The following is a 14,652-nucleotide window of genomic DNA, read 5'->3' on the forward strand; positions in this document are numbered from 1 at the left end:
CTACAGAATAGACCATCAACGAACTGCACCATTCTATACCGTAGCACTTATTTCATGTCATATTAAAATCTTGTTGAATCATATTACTAGCTTTCTGGTTTTTCTTTTCTTCCATTCTGCTTTACAAACTAGTTGTAGTGAAATTGAACTCAGTGGGAGTCAAAATAGGAGGTGGCGCTCCATGTACGTAAAGGGAAGTAGAATTCAATACCCTCATGCGTGGCTGCATGAAAGCACCAGTCTCACTGTTCTTTCTGTGTAGGGAAGACACACTTTAGTGGCCCTTTTGTCATTCCTGAATACTCATTTCAGTTTGAGAACATTTTGGATAATGTGGTTTGCAGAGGATGAGTGGTAATTGTACCTACATTCAGCTTCATGCAGTTGCACTCACACAGTATTAAGAGGACCACAGTCAGCGATTTTGAGGCTGAGCCAGGAATGTCTATATAAACTACTATACACACACGTGACTTCAATGAAGGTGATGCCTCACAATTTACAAAGGAGAGTTACATCCACACACAGTTCTTACTCAATAGACTGAGGAATGAAACATTGAGTAATGAGAGTGAAAATTGCTGGGGCATTGCTACCACAATCTTATCTGCAGTACGCTAGAGCAAAGTCAGATATTCCTGAGCTGAGACTAAAACTAGAGTCATAACAGCTAAGTAATTCCTTTGTACTTTAGGACCTCAGTGTGTACACACACATCTCTGCACATGTCTTCAAGTGGCTGAGATTACCAATTCTGCACTAGGAGAAAGGATTTATACGCAAATAAAAGCAATCCTGCTTTTTTTAACAATCAAAATATATATTATTACTTAAGTCTGTAGATTATGATCCAACTAGCAGAACATCATTACTTTGCTTGATAGGCTTCTTGTAAAGTAATGCCATTACCACTGGGTGATATAATACAAGTAATTTTCTGTTAATGTGGTGCAGCACACTGCATGCATAAACCCACAATATGACTAGAGCTATTTGAATATTTCACCTAAGATTTTCTGACTGAAAATCCTGTTTCATCAATGGGCTTGCAGACATATTATCTTAGAGTCTGTGTAAGAGATATCAATTTAAAAAAATATTTCAAACCACATACAAAGTTGTGGTGGAAAAATCTGTTTCTCAGGCAGGTCTGGCACTGATTGTGCCAGATCCTTAATTCTGAGAGCTCACAAGGGCATCCATCTAGCTTTTGCCCAAGGGATCACATGGTGATGCTTAACAAGCTCAGATCATTTACTGCATAAATGCTTCAATTAAGTTAACAAACCACAAGGATTAAGATAATCAAAGGAAGGAAATTAATGTTATGCTTGGCACAGCAGCATTTGCTCAGCCTACACACGAGCCCTCTCTTGTCACAAACAGCAACACAATGGAAATGGCTCCTAAAGAAAAATATTGATACAGCTGCTGGGGTGAATTTCTTAGCTTACTTCCAGGCACATCACAGAATGCAAGACTTGCAGTCTGATTCTCAGCTGCATACAAATAACTTCTTCCCATTCCTCTTGGCCCTGCCTCCCCACAGTAGTCAGATCTAGCTTAACCCATTGCCCTTTGCAGTCTGTAATCCGATAAACTATTTTACCAACAAGACTAGATAAATCATAGCACAACTTTGCCTTCTGATGGAGTCAGGACCTGTGCAGTCATTTCAAATCCTACTGAGGGTTAAAACAATTTCCTCAGGGATATTCAGGGAATGACTGGTAATGACCCCAAGTAACTGACCTAGCTTCAAGGTTACCTTGGTTTTGAGTAGGAGCTGTACCAGACCATCTCTGAGGTTGTTCCAACCTAAATTATTCTATGATTCTGTTCTATTTATTAGTATGTATACCATGGTATATATAAGAAAGGGGAAAAAAATACTTTATTCAAGAATTTCTGACAAATTGCACTGGCCATACAGAGGAATTAATTCTTCTCTGATGATAGCCCTCAATTAATGTATAAGGACTGATGCACAAAGTTAACTTCTTTCAGACTGGTTTGTAACTATTAAACTGCAGTGAAATGAGAGCCAGAAGATGGTGCTATGATGCAACAGGGCTTTAATACAAACAAAAAGTGGAATACATTCTTGCAGAATGAGGCAATGCAGAGACAAAGAATGTAATTTCCATTTCAACAAGGACTACAATCAATCAGTCATTCAGAGGAGCACAGGGCTCACAAGATGTTCTTCTTCAGCTGGACACTTTCACAGTCAAGTCCCATTACTTGTTTTACTCTCTTTAGGTTCAGAAAAAACAAAACGTAACATGAGCAAATGACAAAGTGAGGCAACATTGGGATCATAAGCTTAGAAAAAGCGCAACAAGATCCCAAGCAACCCCAGCTCCTACTGACATCAGCTGGAGCAGAGGCTGCTTGGCATGTCTGATTTCCAAGTCCATATGTCAACTACTAGTTTGTATTTTATTGTTCCTTCAGTCATTACTCTTTCTTGAAGATTTAAAATGGCCCATAGTTTCCATAGCGATACCTATAATAACCTCTGGAAAAAAAGGGGAGATAATTTCTACCAAAGCCTGAAAAATATGAGTTTCGGTAAAAGCTTCCCAAACGGCAGATTCCACCACCACACGAGCCCTCTCCACCATATGAGCCCCCTCCCATGCCACCATAAGAACCACCTGAACCATGGGACCCCATCCCATAGGAGCTGCCTCCTCCACAGGAACTGCCAGAGCCCATTCCTCCACCTCCGGAGCCCATCTCTCCACCTCCAGAGCCCATCTGACCCTCAATTTCAGGTATGGCAGTTCCCACAAAACTTTCCTGAGGGCACGAGCTGATAATGGGTCCCGGGAAAGTCACAACAACAGGTGGCGCGTACACAATTGCTCTTGAATCTCCGCATGATGTGATACAGGGTTCATTCCAACAGTCAATAGGTGGTTGCGAGCATCTCACTTCACATGGCGGAGCACAGCGGGAGCTAAGCATCTGTCCATAGGAAGACATCTTTCCAGAAGGCAAGTCAACCTGAAAGGCAGACAGTGCACTAGCCTGGTAGTTATCGCCAGAGGAGTGAAAGAACAAACTGTTATAGTAACGTGGGTTGTGTAGATGTGTTGAATGGTATTCATCTGAACAGATGCAGATACATATGTTTGAGTCATCTACACTAAACTTGAGAGTTAGTGATTAAAAAAAATAAAAAATAAAAAATAATCATTTCTAAGGCACAATCCTTTCTACTCTAAAGTAGACATACGCATTACAGATGTCACCAATCAAGTGAGATGAATCGCTGGGTTGAGGCTTCTAAGTCTACTCCCACTCCTCTCTAGTGCTCCATTACCCTGTAGCTTATTCCCAAAATGAGTTCTGGGAAGAATCTCTCTCTGACCTTTTCTCACATCATTGCCTTTGCTGTCTGGGAGTCAGTCCTATCCTGATAATGTTTTTGGAGTGTCCTGACTTCATAGATAGGTGCTCAATTCGTAGGAATTGCTACCATCCACATTTTTGAAACTCCCATCCATTTTTTCCCTCCACACATGGCAATGCCTATATCCACCCTATTTGCAAGTTAGAGTTTCCAAGTAAAATGTTTTTAGAGAATAAGGTCCTACCCTAAAATAGGGTAGGATATATGACCTCATATTAACACTACCTATAAATCCACATCTATAATTATTAAATGATTTAGTTAAATCAGACTTACCCAGTCACCAAGAAGAATAAGTCAGCAGAGGCAGCTACAGAGACCTGAGTTATGAGCACTTTTATATGCTGTCATAAAGAATAGAAATTGGGAGATACCTTTACGCAACCATTCTCTACATCTTGTGAAACAGAATGTTTTCCCCTGGTGATGCCTGCCTTTATTGCAACTGGTTTGATAACAGCTTATGATTATTAGATAATTTCCAATCCCACACAGCATGATGCGTGCACTTCACCCATTTTGTCTTTTTGCTGAAAATCTCACAATAAATTGAGGTTGGTTTTCCCTTAAATACTTGCTAATACTTGTGAAGGTAGCTCAGAGATGGATAAACTACATGCTGCTAGTAAGCATAGGATTCCAGTTTATCATTTGTCATCTCAGATAGTAATAACCAGTGGCTTTGGGGATTTTTCCTCTTTAAAGGTAGGAAATCTTTTTACATTAAATAGCCATTAGTGTCCATGACCATTGTGTACTCACTCTGGGGGCTTTGGGACTGGAGTTTATGGCTTGGGACTGTCCTTTGGACAGATGTTCTCCTACATGACTATACCACGTCCCAGGTAAGTAGAAAGTAAGAGATACCAAAGCAGTTCATGGGCTTTCCTGTGAGCACTAGGATCAGGTACAATAATCCAATTAGAAATTCAGCTAAGGAGAGGCACCTGTCCAAGCTTTTACAATTTATCATCAGTTCCTCATTTCAAGGAATCATCCCCTTCCAAGGTGCCTTCAGAATAAACACCAAAAAATTACTAATAACTAGGAAAATTCAATTTCTTCATTTCTGAGTGTGCTTATTGGAGGCCAATACAAGGAGAGGAACACTATACACTACCTGTGGGACTACAGGATTCAGAGGAAAGGTTACCTGAAGAACAGGTCAATAACCTCAGCTAGAATAAGTTCACAAGGCCTGACAGATGCCTATACTGTGGTGCACATAATCACATTTACATAGGAAAAAACCCTCTGAACTATGTTCTTATGCAAAATTATTAAAACTAAAGCAAAAAAAATACACATTATTTTGTGTACATTTCATGACCATGAAATCAATACAATGACCAGAGGAACATATGCAGACAACAGAGATACAACAGCAAGCCGCACAGAATAGTATGACTCACATAATCTGTGGGCACAAGAAGTAAGTAATAATTACAGCAATTGACAGCTGAAGCAATTTAAAGGAGTTACCAAACCAAATATTTTTTAAAAGTTAGTAAGGACCATATTGTTTTTGAGGTTTTCCGATGTATAGAAAACTTGTTCAAAACACAGCTTCTTAACAGACACTACAGAAAATCACACTGGCTTAACCATCCACAGAGTTTGCTTTCTGTAACTGGTGCTTTTCCCTAGCAGCTTTAAGTAAGGGGAACTCATGTTTTACATAAGGTAGAAAGCCATAAGAGCAGATACAGTTTTTCAAGCCCAAGCTGTAGTCAGCTCTCATACTCTACAGATATCTTTTTTAAAATGTAAGATAAAAAATGCAAAAAAGTAATTGGCAATGGTCCAACATCCCTTTTCACAACACCTGAACCTCAGCTACCTTACATCAAAGAATTCTTTTAAAGATAGAGAAATAGATACCCTCCCTTACCAGCTGAAAGCTAAATACTTTGGAAATACGAATAAAAAACACCAGAGATTTTGTGGTTTTCTCTAAAGAATTTGTTACTTCATATACAGAGCAACACACTTACATAAACCAGCAATCTGGCCTGGATGAGGAATCCCAGACTTGGTGCTTACAGCTTTAGATTTAAACTCACCTTACATAAAGCAATTCTTTCTTATTTGAAAGATTCCTCATCTTGTTTTTTCTAGCATCATGTTGTTGTTGTTGGCTTTATTGATTTCCTAGTTTTAGAAATCCCAGTACTATGCTCTACTCCTTACACAGCTGCTTTGCATACTAAGATTAAATCTTAAAGAGGAAGCTGGTTTAATTGTTATTGCTCTCACCTGTGCCATGCTATAATTTTCTAAATTGGTCTTAAAGCTCTCTTGTCTGAAAGGAAATAGCCTATATTATTATCACAGATTGTAGCAAAACATTATCCTTAACCTTTTTTTTTTCCACAGATTTTATCATAGCAATTCCAGGCAGATAGTGCTTGTAAGAGAATAGCAAACACCACCATGCAGCAAAACAAATAGGTTAAAATATAGGAATCATAGTGCAAGAGTGTAAATTTAAGGCTCCTTTGGATCCTGGATATCCACATTTTGGCATAGGTTTCCAATGTGGTCTAAGACCTGTCAGCTGGAAACCTATTTCCAAAACTGTTCAAACTGGAGGGTCAATATTGCTGAGTGCTTTTTCATTGCCTAATTGCAAGACTGGAGATGGAATAAGGAACTAAAGAACTAGATCACCACTGTCTGCTCTTCCATTATTTGTATATTCAGTGTTGTTATATTGTTCAAACCACAGCAGTATCTCAGTTTTGTATTTTTATGTTCATTTTAAGTTGTGCATTACATTTACTTGATTCCCTTTATTGACCCCTGTTGAAAAATAATATTTTTTTTGTTGTTGTTGGCAGCATACTCTTCTCCCTGTATTTGGAGCTGTTGGAGATGATTTACTCAGATTATGCTATTTTAAGTATAGGATACCTCATGACTGTGGGCTGAGCACAGCACAAGGCAACAGAAAAAAAATAAGAAAAACATTCTAGATTGATGATAGTATCGTAGTTTTCTGGAAAAACTGATGCTTCCACCAGTTCCCGAAATCAAAGGAACTTCATTTCTTCTTAAAATCACACCCACATCTGCCTTCCATGTCTCAGGCTTTATCTTATATTTATAACAATCTTCTCCAGTAACCATTTCTTAGAACCTAAAACCACTGCTTGCCTGTCCTGTCAGACACTCATGTTTCTCGAAATGAGCATTTGGTGATGGAGTTAAGTATTCTTTATTGCAGCGCTGGAAGCATGGGGGATCGCTCCTCCAAACGTGCTTGCCGGCTGGGACTAATTGTATAGGTTAAATACATCTCTTACATACATATTTATAGAATTTCCGAGAAACTATATACATATTCATTAACTTTCCGAGAAATCATTAGCATATGTAAATGTCCTTTACGCAAGCGCATTGGAGGTCTTCAGTGGTCTTCTGGAGTCCTCTGGTGGTCTTCCATAGTCTTCCTCACTTGTCCGCTGTTTGACCCTTGTTGTATGAGTTTGCGCAGTACGATCCCTTTCTGGGCCCCACAAACAACTTCTCTGCTTATCACCTAGCTTTTGGCTCAGTCATCACAAGAGACAGAACATGTTTTCTTATCAAATAGAATACCTCCTCAAACAGGACATGTTATCTTGTCGTATATTACAGTCACAGGAATCTTGTGCTTTATGTCCTTGGCTTGTCTACATAAATCAACTTATGGAGAGAGTCATTAACCTTCTAACAAATTCCTGAGTCTTTTATTTGGCAATACACTGAGTCTAAATATACGTTCTATTTCTACATCTACTAGGCCTAGTGTCAGTCTCTGCATCAATTCCCCCCTTTTCTTTATGCTTAGGCGGATTCTTCCGCCTATCACACTCAGTAAAGCTAAACAAGTCATTGTGCCTGAAAGTTGGGCTTGTTTGTGTAACTATGTGGTTGGCACAGGAGAAAGGAGGACATAGGGGTTAGATGCAGTTCCAGATTGAGATAGCTACACTTGGGTGTCTGAAAATGCATATCTGAGTTTCTCTTACAGTCAGCAAACACATTTGATGGAGCCTGGCAATCTATCCATTCATTTACCTTTCCATAAGGTAAATGAAGGCTTGCATTTCCTCAATTGAGCCGTTCTGCCATCTTTTCGAAGTACCGTTTAGCTGTCCCTTGAGGACACTGGAAGTTTAGAAACTCAACTGATATGGACACCCTGTATTTAGCCACCACTGTGTGTTCCTGTTGCCATTGGCACCAAGATGACTTTCTTCAATTTTTTTGCCTTTTCACATTTCTCACTTAATGCCCTTTCAGCAAAATTCACCCTGATCCCAAAGGGAATTTGTAGTCAGTGACCTCAGTCTACTCATGTCCTATTTGCATCCCAAATACCTACTCTCTAAGTATTTAATGGCAAAATGCATCTCTCTCTTTATATGGATTTCCTCTCTTATGGGTAGGTTTGGTTACATTTTCTAGCTATAGTGCAGCAAAAAGGTGGTGATTAAATAATTATACACACAAATAATTCTGAAGCTGAAGAATTCTCCCCCACCACTGAATGAGATTTGCTTGGAGCTCAGGAATAATTACACTACTGCAACCTTACCAGGCATCTTTCATCTTAAAAAAACAAAACAGAACTAATGCTCTTTAATATGAGTGCTGCTCCCCTCAATAAAACCTGAGGGTATGTGAAATTGCAGCCCAAGCTGTAACTACATCTTTCATGTCTGTGTATAATTTCACTTTGTATAAAAGCTGGCCAATGTATACCTCTCAGACTGCACGCAACATACCCATTACCCAAACACGTTTTCCAGGTCAGAGGCACCTTGCTTGACTAGCAGCAGGGCTGTAGAACTCTGAAGGCTATTGGGTCATCTGAAGTCCCCAGGTGTGGGACAAGCTGATACAGCAGTATTGATAAGGCTGCTGGGTTGCTCCGTAAATCAGCCCAGCCCAGCTCTGCCCCACCCCACCTCACCCCATAAGAACCAGGATCTGAGGAGAAGAACTGTACCTTCTTCTCTATATCTGAATTACTGCAAAGCGAGGTGAAGGACCTCAGTAAGAACCAAGAGGTTTGTAGAGGTGAGAAGGATGTAGGTGTGTACATTTGCTGGAGTAGCAATTGTGTATTCAGACAAAGACAGCCTGGAATAATGCTTTTGTCCTGTGACAAAAGGAGAGGAAGGGATGTGGGGTTAGCTACATCTTCTTAAAATGCAAATGTGGTAGAGATGTGTATAGACCACTTTCTTAGTAAGATGGGTGCTTGTGAGTCCAAGTTTGGGGTTATTTAGAGTGGAGAGCTTTGGAAGTTCCACCCTTGCAAATAATGCATTTTTAATACTTTGTTAGCATTCATGGTATGTGCTGATACTGCTAGAGTGGATTCATATTCCTGTATCACCTCATGGCTCACAGAGGTGTGGTGCTAATATCCAATTTAATAATCTATTAATTATAAAGCTATTAATTAAATCTTCATTCTGGTTTATTACTTAAGCCTGCTAATCTCAGCAAGAAAAACTGGCAGCTGGCTTTCAGTTCCCTCAAGGCTATTAGACTAAAAGGGTGCTGATCTGGTAGTACAGAACCCTGTTAAGTGAATTTATAGTTGAGCTTAGAGACAGGGAAGGCTCTTCTCACAAAAGGAAAAGCAGAATTCTGCTATCCAGAGGAAATATCTGAATTATGGTGCTAGTTCCTCTTCTGCTGCAAATACCTGTATAGCACTGCTTCTTCCAACTCGGGTCAACAAAGTTAAAACTTCAGCTTGAGTAGAAAGCTGCCACAAAGGCCAGCGTACTCCTACCTTGCTCCCAGTAACTTGTGTCATGATTTGAAAAGGGATTTAAACAGTAAAAGCAGCCCTGCACCAGCACCTTTTCTGGGCATCTTATGCAGGATTCACTCTGCCCCTTCTCCTGTGTCTGTCCCATGTCTTGGTCTCCCTGGTCCCATCATAAATTTGGCTAGCATGCAATATTGGCATTATAATGACAGGTTATAAGTAATAAGACTAATAATAATTGGGTGTGTCTAAGTCTTAGATCCACCCTTATGTACAGAGTGTCCTTAGACAGGTTAGGTGGCTTTTGGGCATCAGTTATCCTGTAATAAGATGATAAATGTCTGTGCCATGCAGGTGTTAAGAGAAAGAAGGTCCGCAAGAAGCAGTGAGAAGACTATGTGGGGTGTTATGATGATAATGAAATGTGGCATCCTTTATAATGATTGAAACGGCAAGGGTAGAGGAACAGCTGGGCTCCCACATGCAAGGCAGTCTGGGTGGAAAGCACTGAAACAACCAGTGTAAGAGAAACAGGTGAAATGTGTTTGTGGGAGATTGTTAAATGGCAGGCAAAGGAGGAAAGACTAAGAGTGAAGGCCAGATTGGTAGAAAGATGCAGTATTATCAGAAACACTGGGGGTTTTGATAGGCTGTTAATGCAGTGTCTGAAGATATGGCTTGGGCAGATGAGTAGAGAATATTGAGGGTTCTTTGAAAATGCGATGTGTCAATACACGCTGAATGGATCCAAATGACAAGCCTGCACCTCAGACAGCAGAGCACTATGGTGCACAGTATGGATATTATACACAAATTTCCCTGAAAGGGATCAAGCTCCAAGTTCCTAGGCTGGAAGGCTAATGGCTCTTCCCTGAAAAGCCTCACCAAGGCTCTTGGAGAATGGACCATCTTGTGCAAGCTGCTTCATTCTCAAGAAGAACCAAGTTAGTGGTTTTCAGACATGAATTTTTATTTTTTTTTAATAAAAGGAGTAATTTGCAAGTCATCTTCAGCAGGTGAAAAAAATCACTTCCTTAATCCCCTTGTGCAACTAGATTATTGTTAAACTCCTTGAACTGCTGGACTGGGGTAGATAATGAGTCAAGACTGGGTCTTTTGGACTGGAGGTTCCTGACAGCTCCACCCTGCTGATGACCTTATTACTAGATTTTTCACAAAAACTTTTGTGTGAGCCAGGCAGTCAACAAAGCTTCTATCTCTGCCCTGCCTCCCAGCTTATCTAGGGTGTGACACCCAGACACAGTTCACAAGCTAATCTTCTAAAGTATAGTAATTACATCTTCATATTGGATTAATAAAGTAGGGCACATGCTAATGTCTGCAAGATAAACAAGCAGATTTACATGAGTTCTCATCCTGTAAAGGGAAAAATTTAAATATATTTACACCAAATATTTGAGGGGCTCATTTTAGAAAGAGCAGATTTACAGGGGGCAGGGAGCATGTATAGGCTGCTCATCTCACAGGCAGATGTCCCGGTGAGCTGGCCGAGCAGACAGCAAATCACAGTGAAGGTGAGAGCCTGGGGGGGCTGCAGCAGGCAAGCGGGCAAACTGTCTTCTCAGAGGCTGGCAGCTTTCCAGGGAGACTGGCAGGAGTCCAGGCTGCTTAGCATGTTTTTGTAGGATGTTTTAACATTCTTGTAAAGTTTTCTGTAATCCCTCTTCTCTTTGAAGACGTCTCTGGGAAAACAGCTGCATCTGGATGGGGCTGCATGGGCTGCTTGCAGAATAAGGGGCACAACCTGATGTTCATGGGCATCTGCTTCCACAGGTGAGGGCAAATGGATAAATAGCAGTTCTCAAGACTCAGCAGCCCAGCAATGGGCAATTAGAGTTTAGCCAGCTTTCACATTTCAGATTTAGGGACAAGTTTACCTATGAATTTTATTTTACTTCTGTTGAACTGGGCTTTTAGCTTGCAAAGGGTGCCCAATCATAACTGCAGAAATATTCTTCTTGGTACCAAAAGGACAATGCTTGCACTTAAAATGTGTGGAAATCTTTAGAGGAATAGAAGCTTAGAATTTGAGAGTGGGGAGGAGGGGAGCAGGCAATAGCTGGAGGGGGGGGGGGGGGGGGGTCATTCCTTTTCATCAACTTGCTGCTTTTCAGCTGACACATCAAGCCATGAACTCTCAAAACCACAAGCTGTACTTAACAGGATGAGGAACAAGTGAAAGCTGTGAGATGAAAGTGAAAATAAAACTGTCTTGTGCAAAGGCATGTGAACAGAGCTGAGGAGTGCAAGAGGGAGTTCTTTATTTTCTCGCTTCATGGGTGAGCAGGACTGACAGATTTGGGTTTGATCTTTTCCATTTGAATTTCATTAGGAGGTAACCTGAAAATCAAGAGTAGAAGAGAAAGAAAATGAGAAAACCACCATGATAATGCAGAATAATTTTAATGGGAAGGGAAAGGACAGGGCAAGACTGCTAGAATAAATAACAGCTTAAAGTGCACAGTTCCAGACGTGGATTTTGTCACTCATATACTGCCTTAACTTCTATATGCAAGTAATACATTTAATCATATACTTTTTTCCCTTTTCTTAAATAAAATCAAGTATAAAGAGAGGATGAGTTTCTTCTTCCCCCAGACTTCCTTCCTGCAGTGAAACTGAAAGCCAGAAACAAATGACGTGTGTGTGTGTGTGTATATATAGTTATCAAAAGTAAAGGTGAATTTCCTGGAGACTAATTCTTTTAAATGCTAAGGCCAGTCTAATTAGGTCTAGCAGTGAAAGGCTTGTCATGTCTCAGTTGACCACATTTGTGGTGTTATTGAAACAGCTGCTGCTTCTATTTTTCTGGAAAGCAATGGAAAAAGAACAAATTGTTCTTGAGAATCAGACGCTGTGTGTTTCAGAGGTCAGGTTAACACAAATTAGGATGGGGGCATTTTATTACTCTAATCACCTGACGGAGAATGTACATGAGGAAAAAACCTGTGAACTTAAGGTAAAGCATAAAGATGACATAGGTAAGTCTGGTTTAGAGAGGCAGTAGGACTCTATAACGCCTTTGGACTTGGTCACTGGGATTGGTATCACTATGTTATGCTTCCGAGATCTCTTTGTCCTCATTTGCTGTATTTTCAGTTTCTGGCTTCTCTTTCTCTGGAGCATGCTCTTCCCTCTCACTCTCAGATGGTTGATAGCGTCTGTAGCTGGGTCTACTGCAAGGATGCATCCAGTGGGAAGAAAACACATAGGAGCACCGTGGTTTTGGGACAAATCTCTCTGCAGGTGGCTCTGAGCACAGGACTTCTGCTCTCAAAGATGTCAGTGGGGCTGGTGCACCTTCCTCCAGGACTGCAGAACTTCCGACTACTGTCTCCTGTGGCCACGTGCTGAGGATCGGCCCTGGGAATGTCACAATGACAGGAGTGGGGTATATAATGACCCTGGAGGCACCACAGGATATAACACACGGGTCATTGCAGCTGGCAGCAAGAGGCTGGGGGCACTGCACATTGCATGAGTAGAAACACCATCCTGCATCCCGCTCCTCACCGAAGGACATCTGGCAGAAAAGGTGGCGAACCTGCAGCACATAAGAGACCACAGGCATGTTTCTCAAAGCATTTGCAACCCACACCCTGCCTTTCATCCCGCCGACCCTTGCACCTTGGGGGGGACTCCTGCTCTTCTCTCCTGTTATCCTTGTAGGGAGGGTGAGGCATGTGCCACAGCTGGGGATATGTTGTGGTGGAGAAGAAGGTGCAACCAGATAAGAGTGCAGCTCAGGTGTTTTAGTTATAGGGGCTGTGCAGATAATGTAGATGCTGTAGCAGAGGCAATGTGAGCCTGTGACTTCATGAAATGAAGCTCACAGGTCAGTACAGGCTTGTCCCCTTGCTCCACTCACCCCATCACCCTGAGTCCTTCTCACCCTGCCTCCACCATCCCAAAAAGGACCCTTAGGCCTCTGAGTTTAACCAACCTCCATCCCATTTTATCACTGCTATCCATTGCCCATGGGCCATTTCTACCTCTGCCCCGATGCAGTACCTCTTCTCACTCTCCCAGTTACAGATCCTGTCTGAGCAGCCACCAAGGACAACTGGAGAGGTACTGCAGCTGTGGCCAGTGACTTCAACATAGCCACTGCTGGTGCCATAAGGCCACTGGTCATACAGGAATGGGTATTTTATATGCCTGTATTGGAGAATGGCCTTGCCCGGGATTGTTTGTTTGTCTCGGTGATAGAGAATGCCCAGTCCTTGTTAGAGTAATTATGCATAATAGGATTCCTATGCCTCTGATGAGATTGTGCTGAGCACTGTATCAGTGTCGTGAGAGGTTTGTGCAGACTAACAAGTCCATGTCAGGCAGGACTGGGAGGAATAAACATTATCGCAGCTGTGCAAGCTGCAGACTGCTGTGCAGGAGGTGGAAGGACCCAATTTTGGTGCTGTTCTCCATTGCTAGTCCCTGAGATCCTAGGAAAATCTTGCCTCCAGGTACCTCTAGATGGTTTTCAGAGACCATTTGTGGCAGAGCCAAGAACGTCATAGAGATTTTTGGTGCCTACCTTTTTGCCTAGACCCTGAATCCATCTTTTAGGTCATTCAACTGGAACTAATTACAAAAATATATTGTGGGATTTATCTGTCAAAGTTAAAAACTGCGTGATGATTACCATAAAGTAGCCACTTTATTTTTGTCCCTGGAGAAAAACAGGCACTTTCAGAGTGCAGTCAAGCTCATTCAGAGGTAGGTGTTTAAATAATACATGTGAAATACCTGTTTCTGTCCACTGATTATGATGGAAAGGTTAAGGGGGATCCCATTACTTGTCTAGCTTTTTATGTCTGTCAATACTCAGCATCGGATGCTCTCATCAGAAAAATCATGAAATAATTTAGTGTGAAAACAATTCTCCTTGCAGAATTTTTTCTTCCTAATAGTGCTATGATAAAGGTGTCTTAACCCAAAGAGAGAGGCTTCAGCCATGAACAGACTCGTATGAATGACCAATTGAAAATTGGGAACACATAATTTAGTGAAATGAAGTCTTTGTTCTAGCTGTGGTTTGGATGCAAACATGATCATTCTGGCAGGAAAGGAAGGAGGCAAGAAGATTTTAGTCCTTTTTTCTCCCTTTGTTAACTAAACTTGCTGATTTATGAATAAAAACTTTCGGAAAATTAATTTGAACATCTCAGGTCTTCTCCAATTTTTTAATGAAAAAATACTAATATTAATGTTACTGAGCAACCTGATCAAGTGGGAGGTGTCCTTGCTCATTGCAGGGGGATTGGACTAGATGACCTTTAAAGGTGCCTTCCAACCCAAACCATTCTGTGGTAATGTTATCTAAACTCTACCTGAATAGAGCTTAAAATGCCTTTTATGTTGGATACCATACAGTAAATAGATAAAAACAGAATTGTACTACCTTTTTTAATAAGAATGCCAGTCCCCACAGATATAT

At 41.1% G+C, this 14,652-nt stretch overlaps 1 protein-coding gene across 1 annotated transcript; it reads right to left on the bottom strand.

Annotated features, from left to right (window-relative positions):
• Positions 1-2,478: 2,478 nt before the first annotated feature.
• LOC126041038 (claw keratin-like) lies at positions 2,479-5,570 on the bottom strand. Its single transcript, XM_049806243.1, has 2 exons — positions 5,485-5,570; positions 2,479-3,012 (listed from the first exon to the last, which is right to left on the bottom strand). The coding sequence occupies exon 2, from the start codon at positions 2,989-2,991 to the stop codon at positions 2,479-2,481; it is 513 nt and encodes a 170-aa protein (XP_049662200.1). The 5' UTR covers positions 2,992-3,012; positions 5,485-5,570.
• Between the last annotated feature and the right edge of the window lie 9,082 nt (positions 5,571-14,652).

The sequence above is a fragment of the Accipiter gentilis genome, chromosome 7, assembly GCF_929443795.1.
Source record: "Accipiter gentilis chromosome 7, bAccGen1.1, whole genome shotgun sequence".
NCBI classification, from domain to species: Eukaryota; Metazoa; Chordata; class Aves; order Accipitriformes; family Accipitridae; genus Astur; species Astur gentilis.

What these genes read in the sequence shown, in the direction of transcription:
- LOC126041038 (XM_049806243.1), bottom strand. Translation starts at nt 2,991, where the DNA reads ATGTCTTCCTATGGACAGATGCTTAGCTCCCGCTGTGCTCCGCCATGT.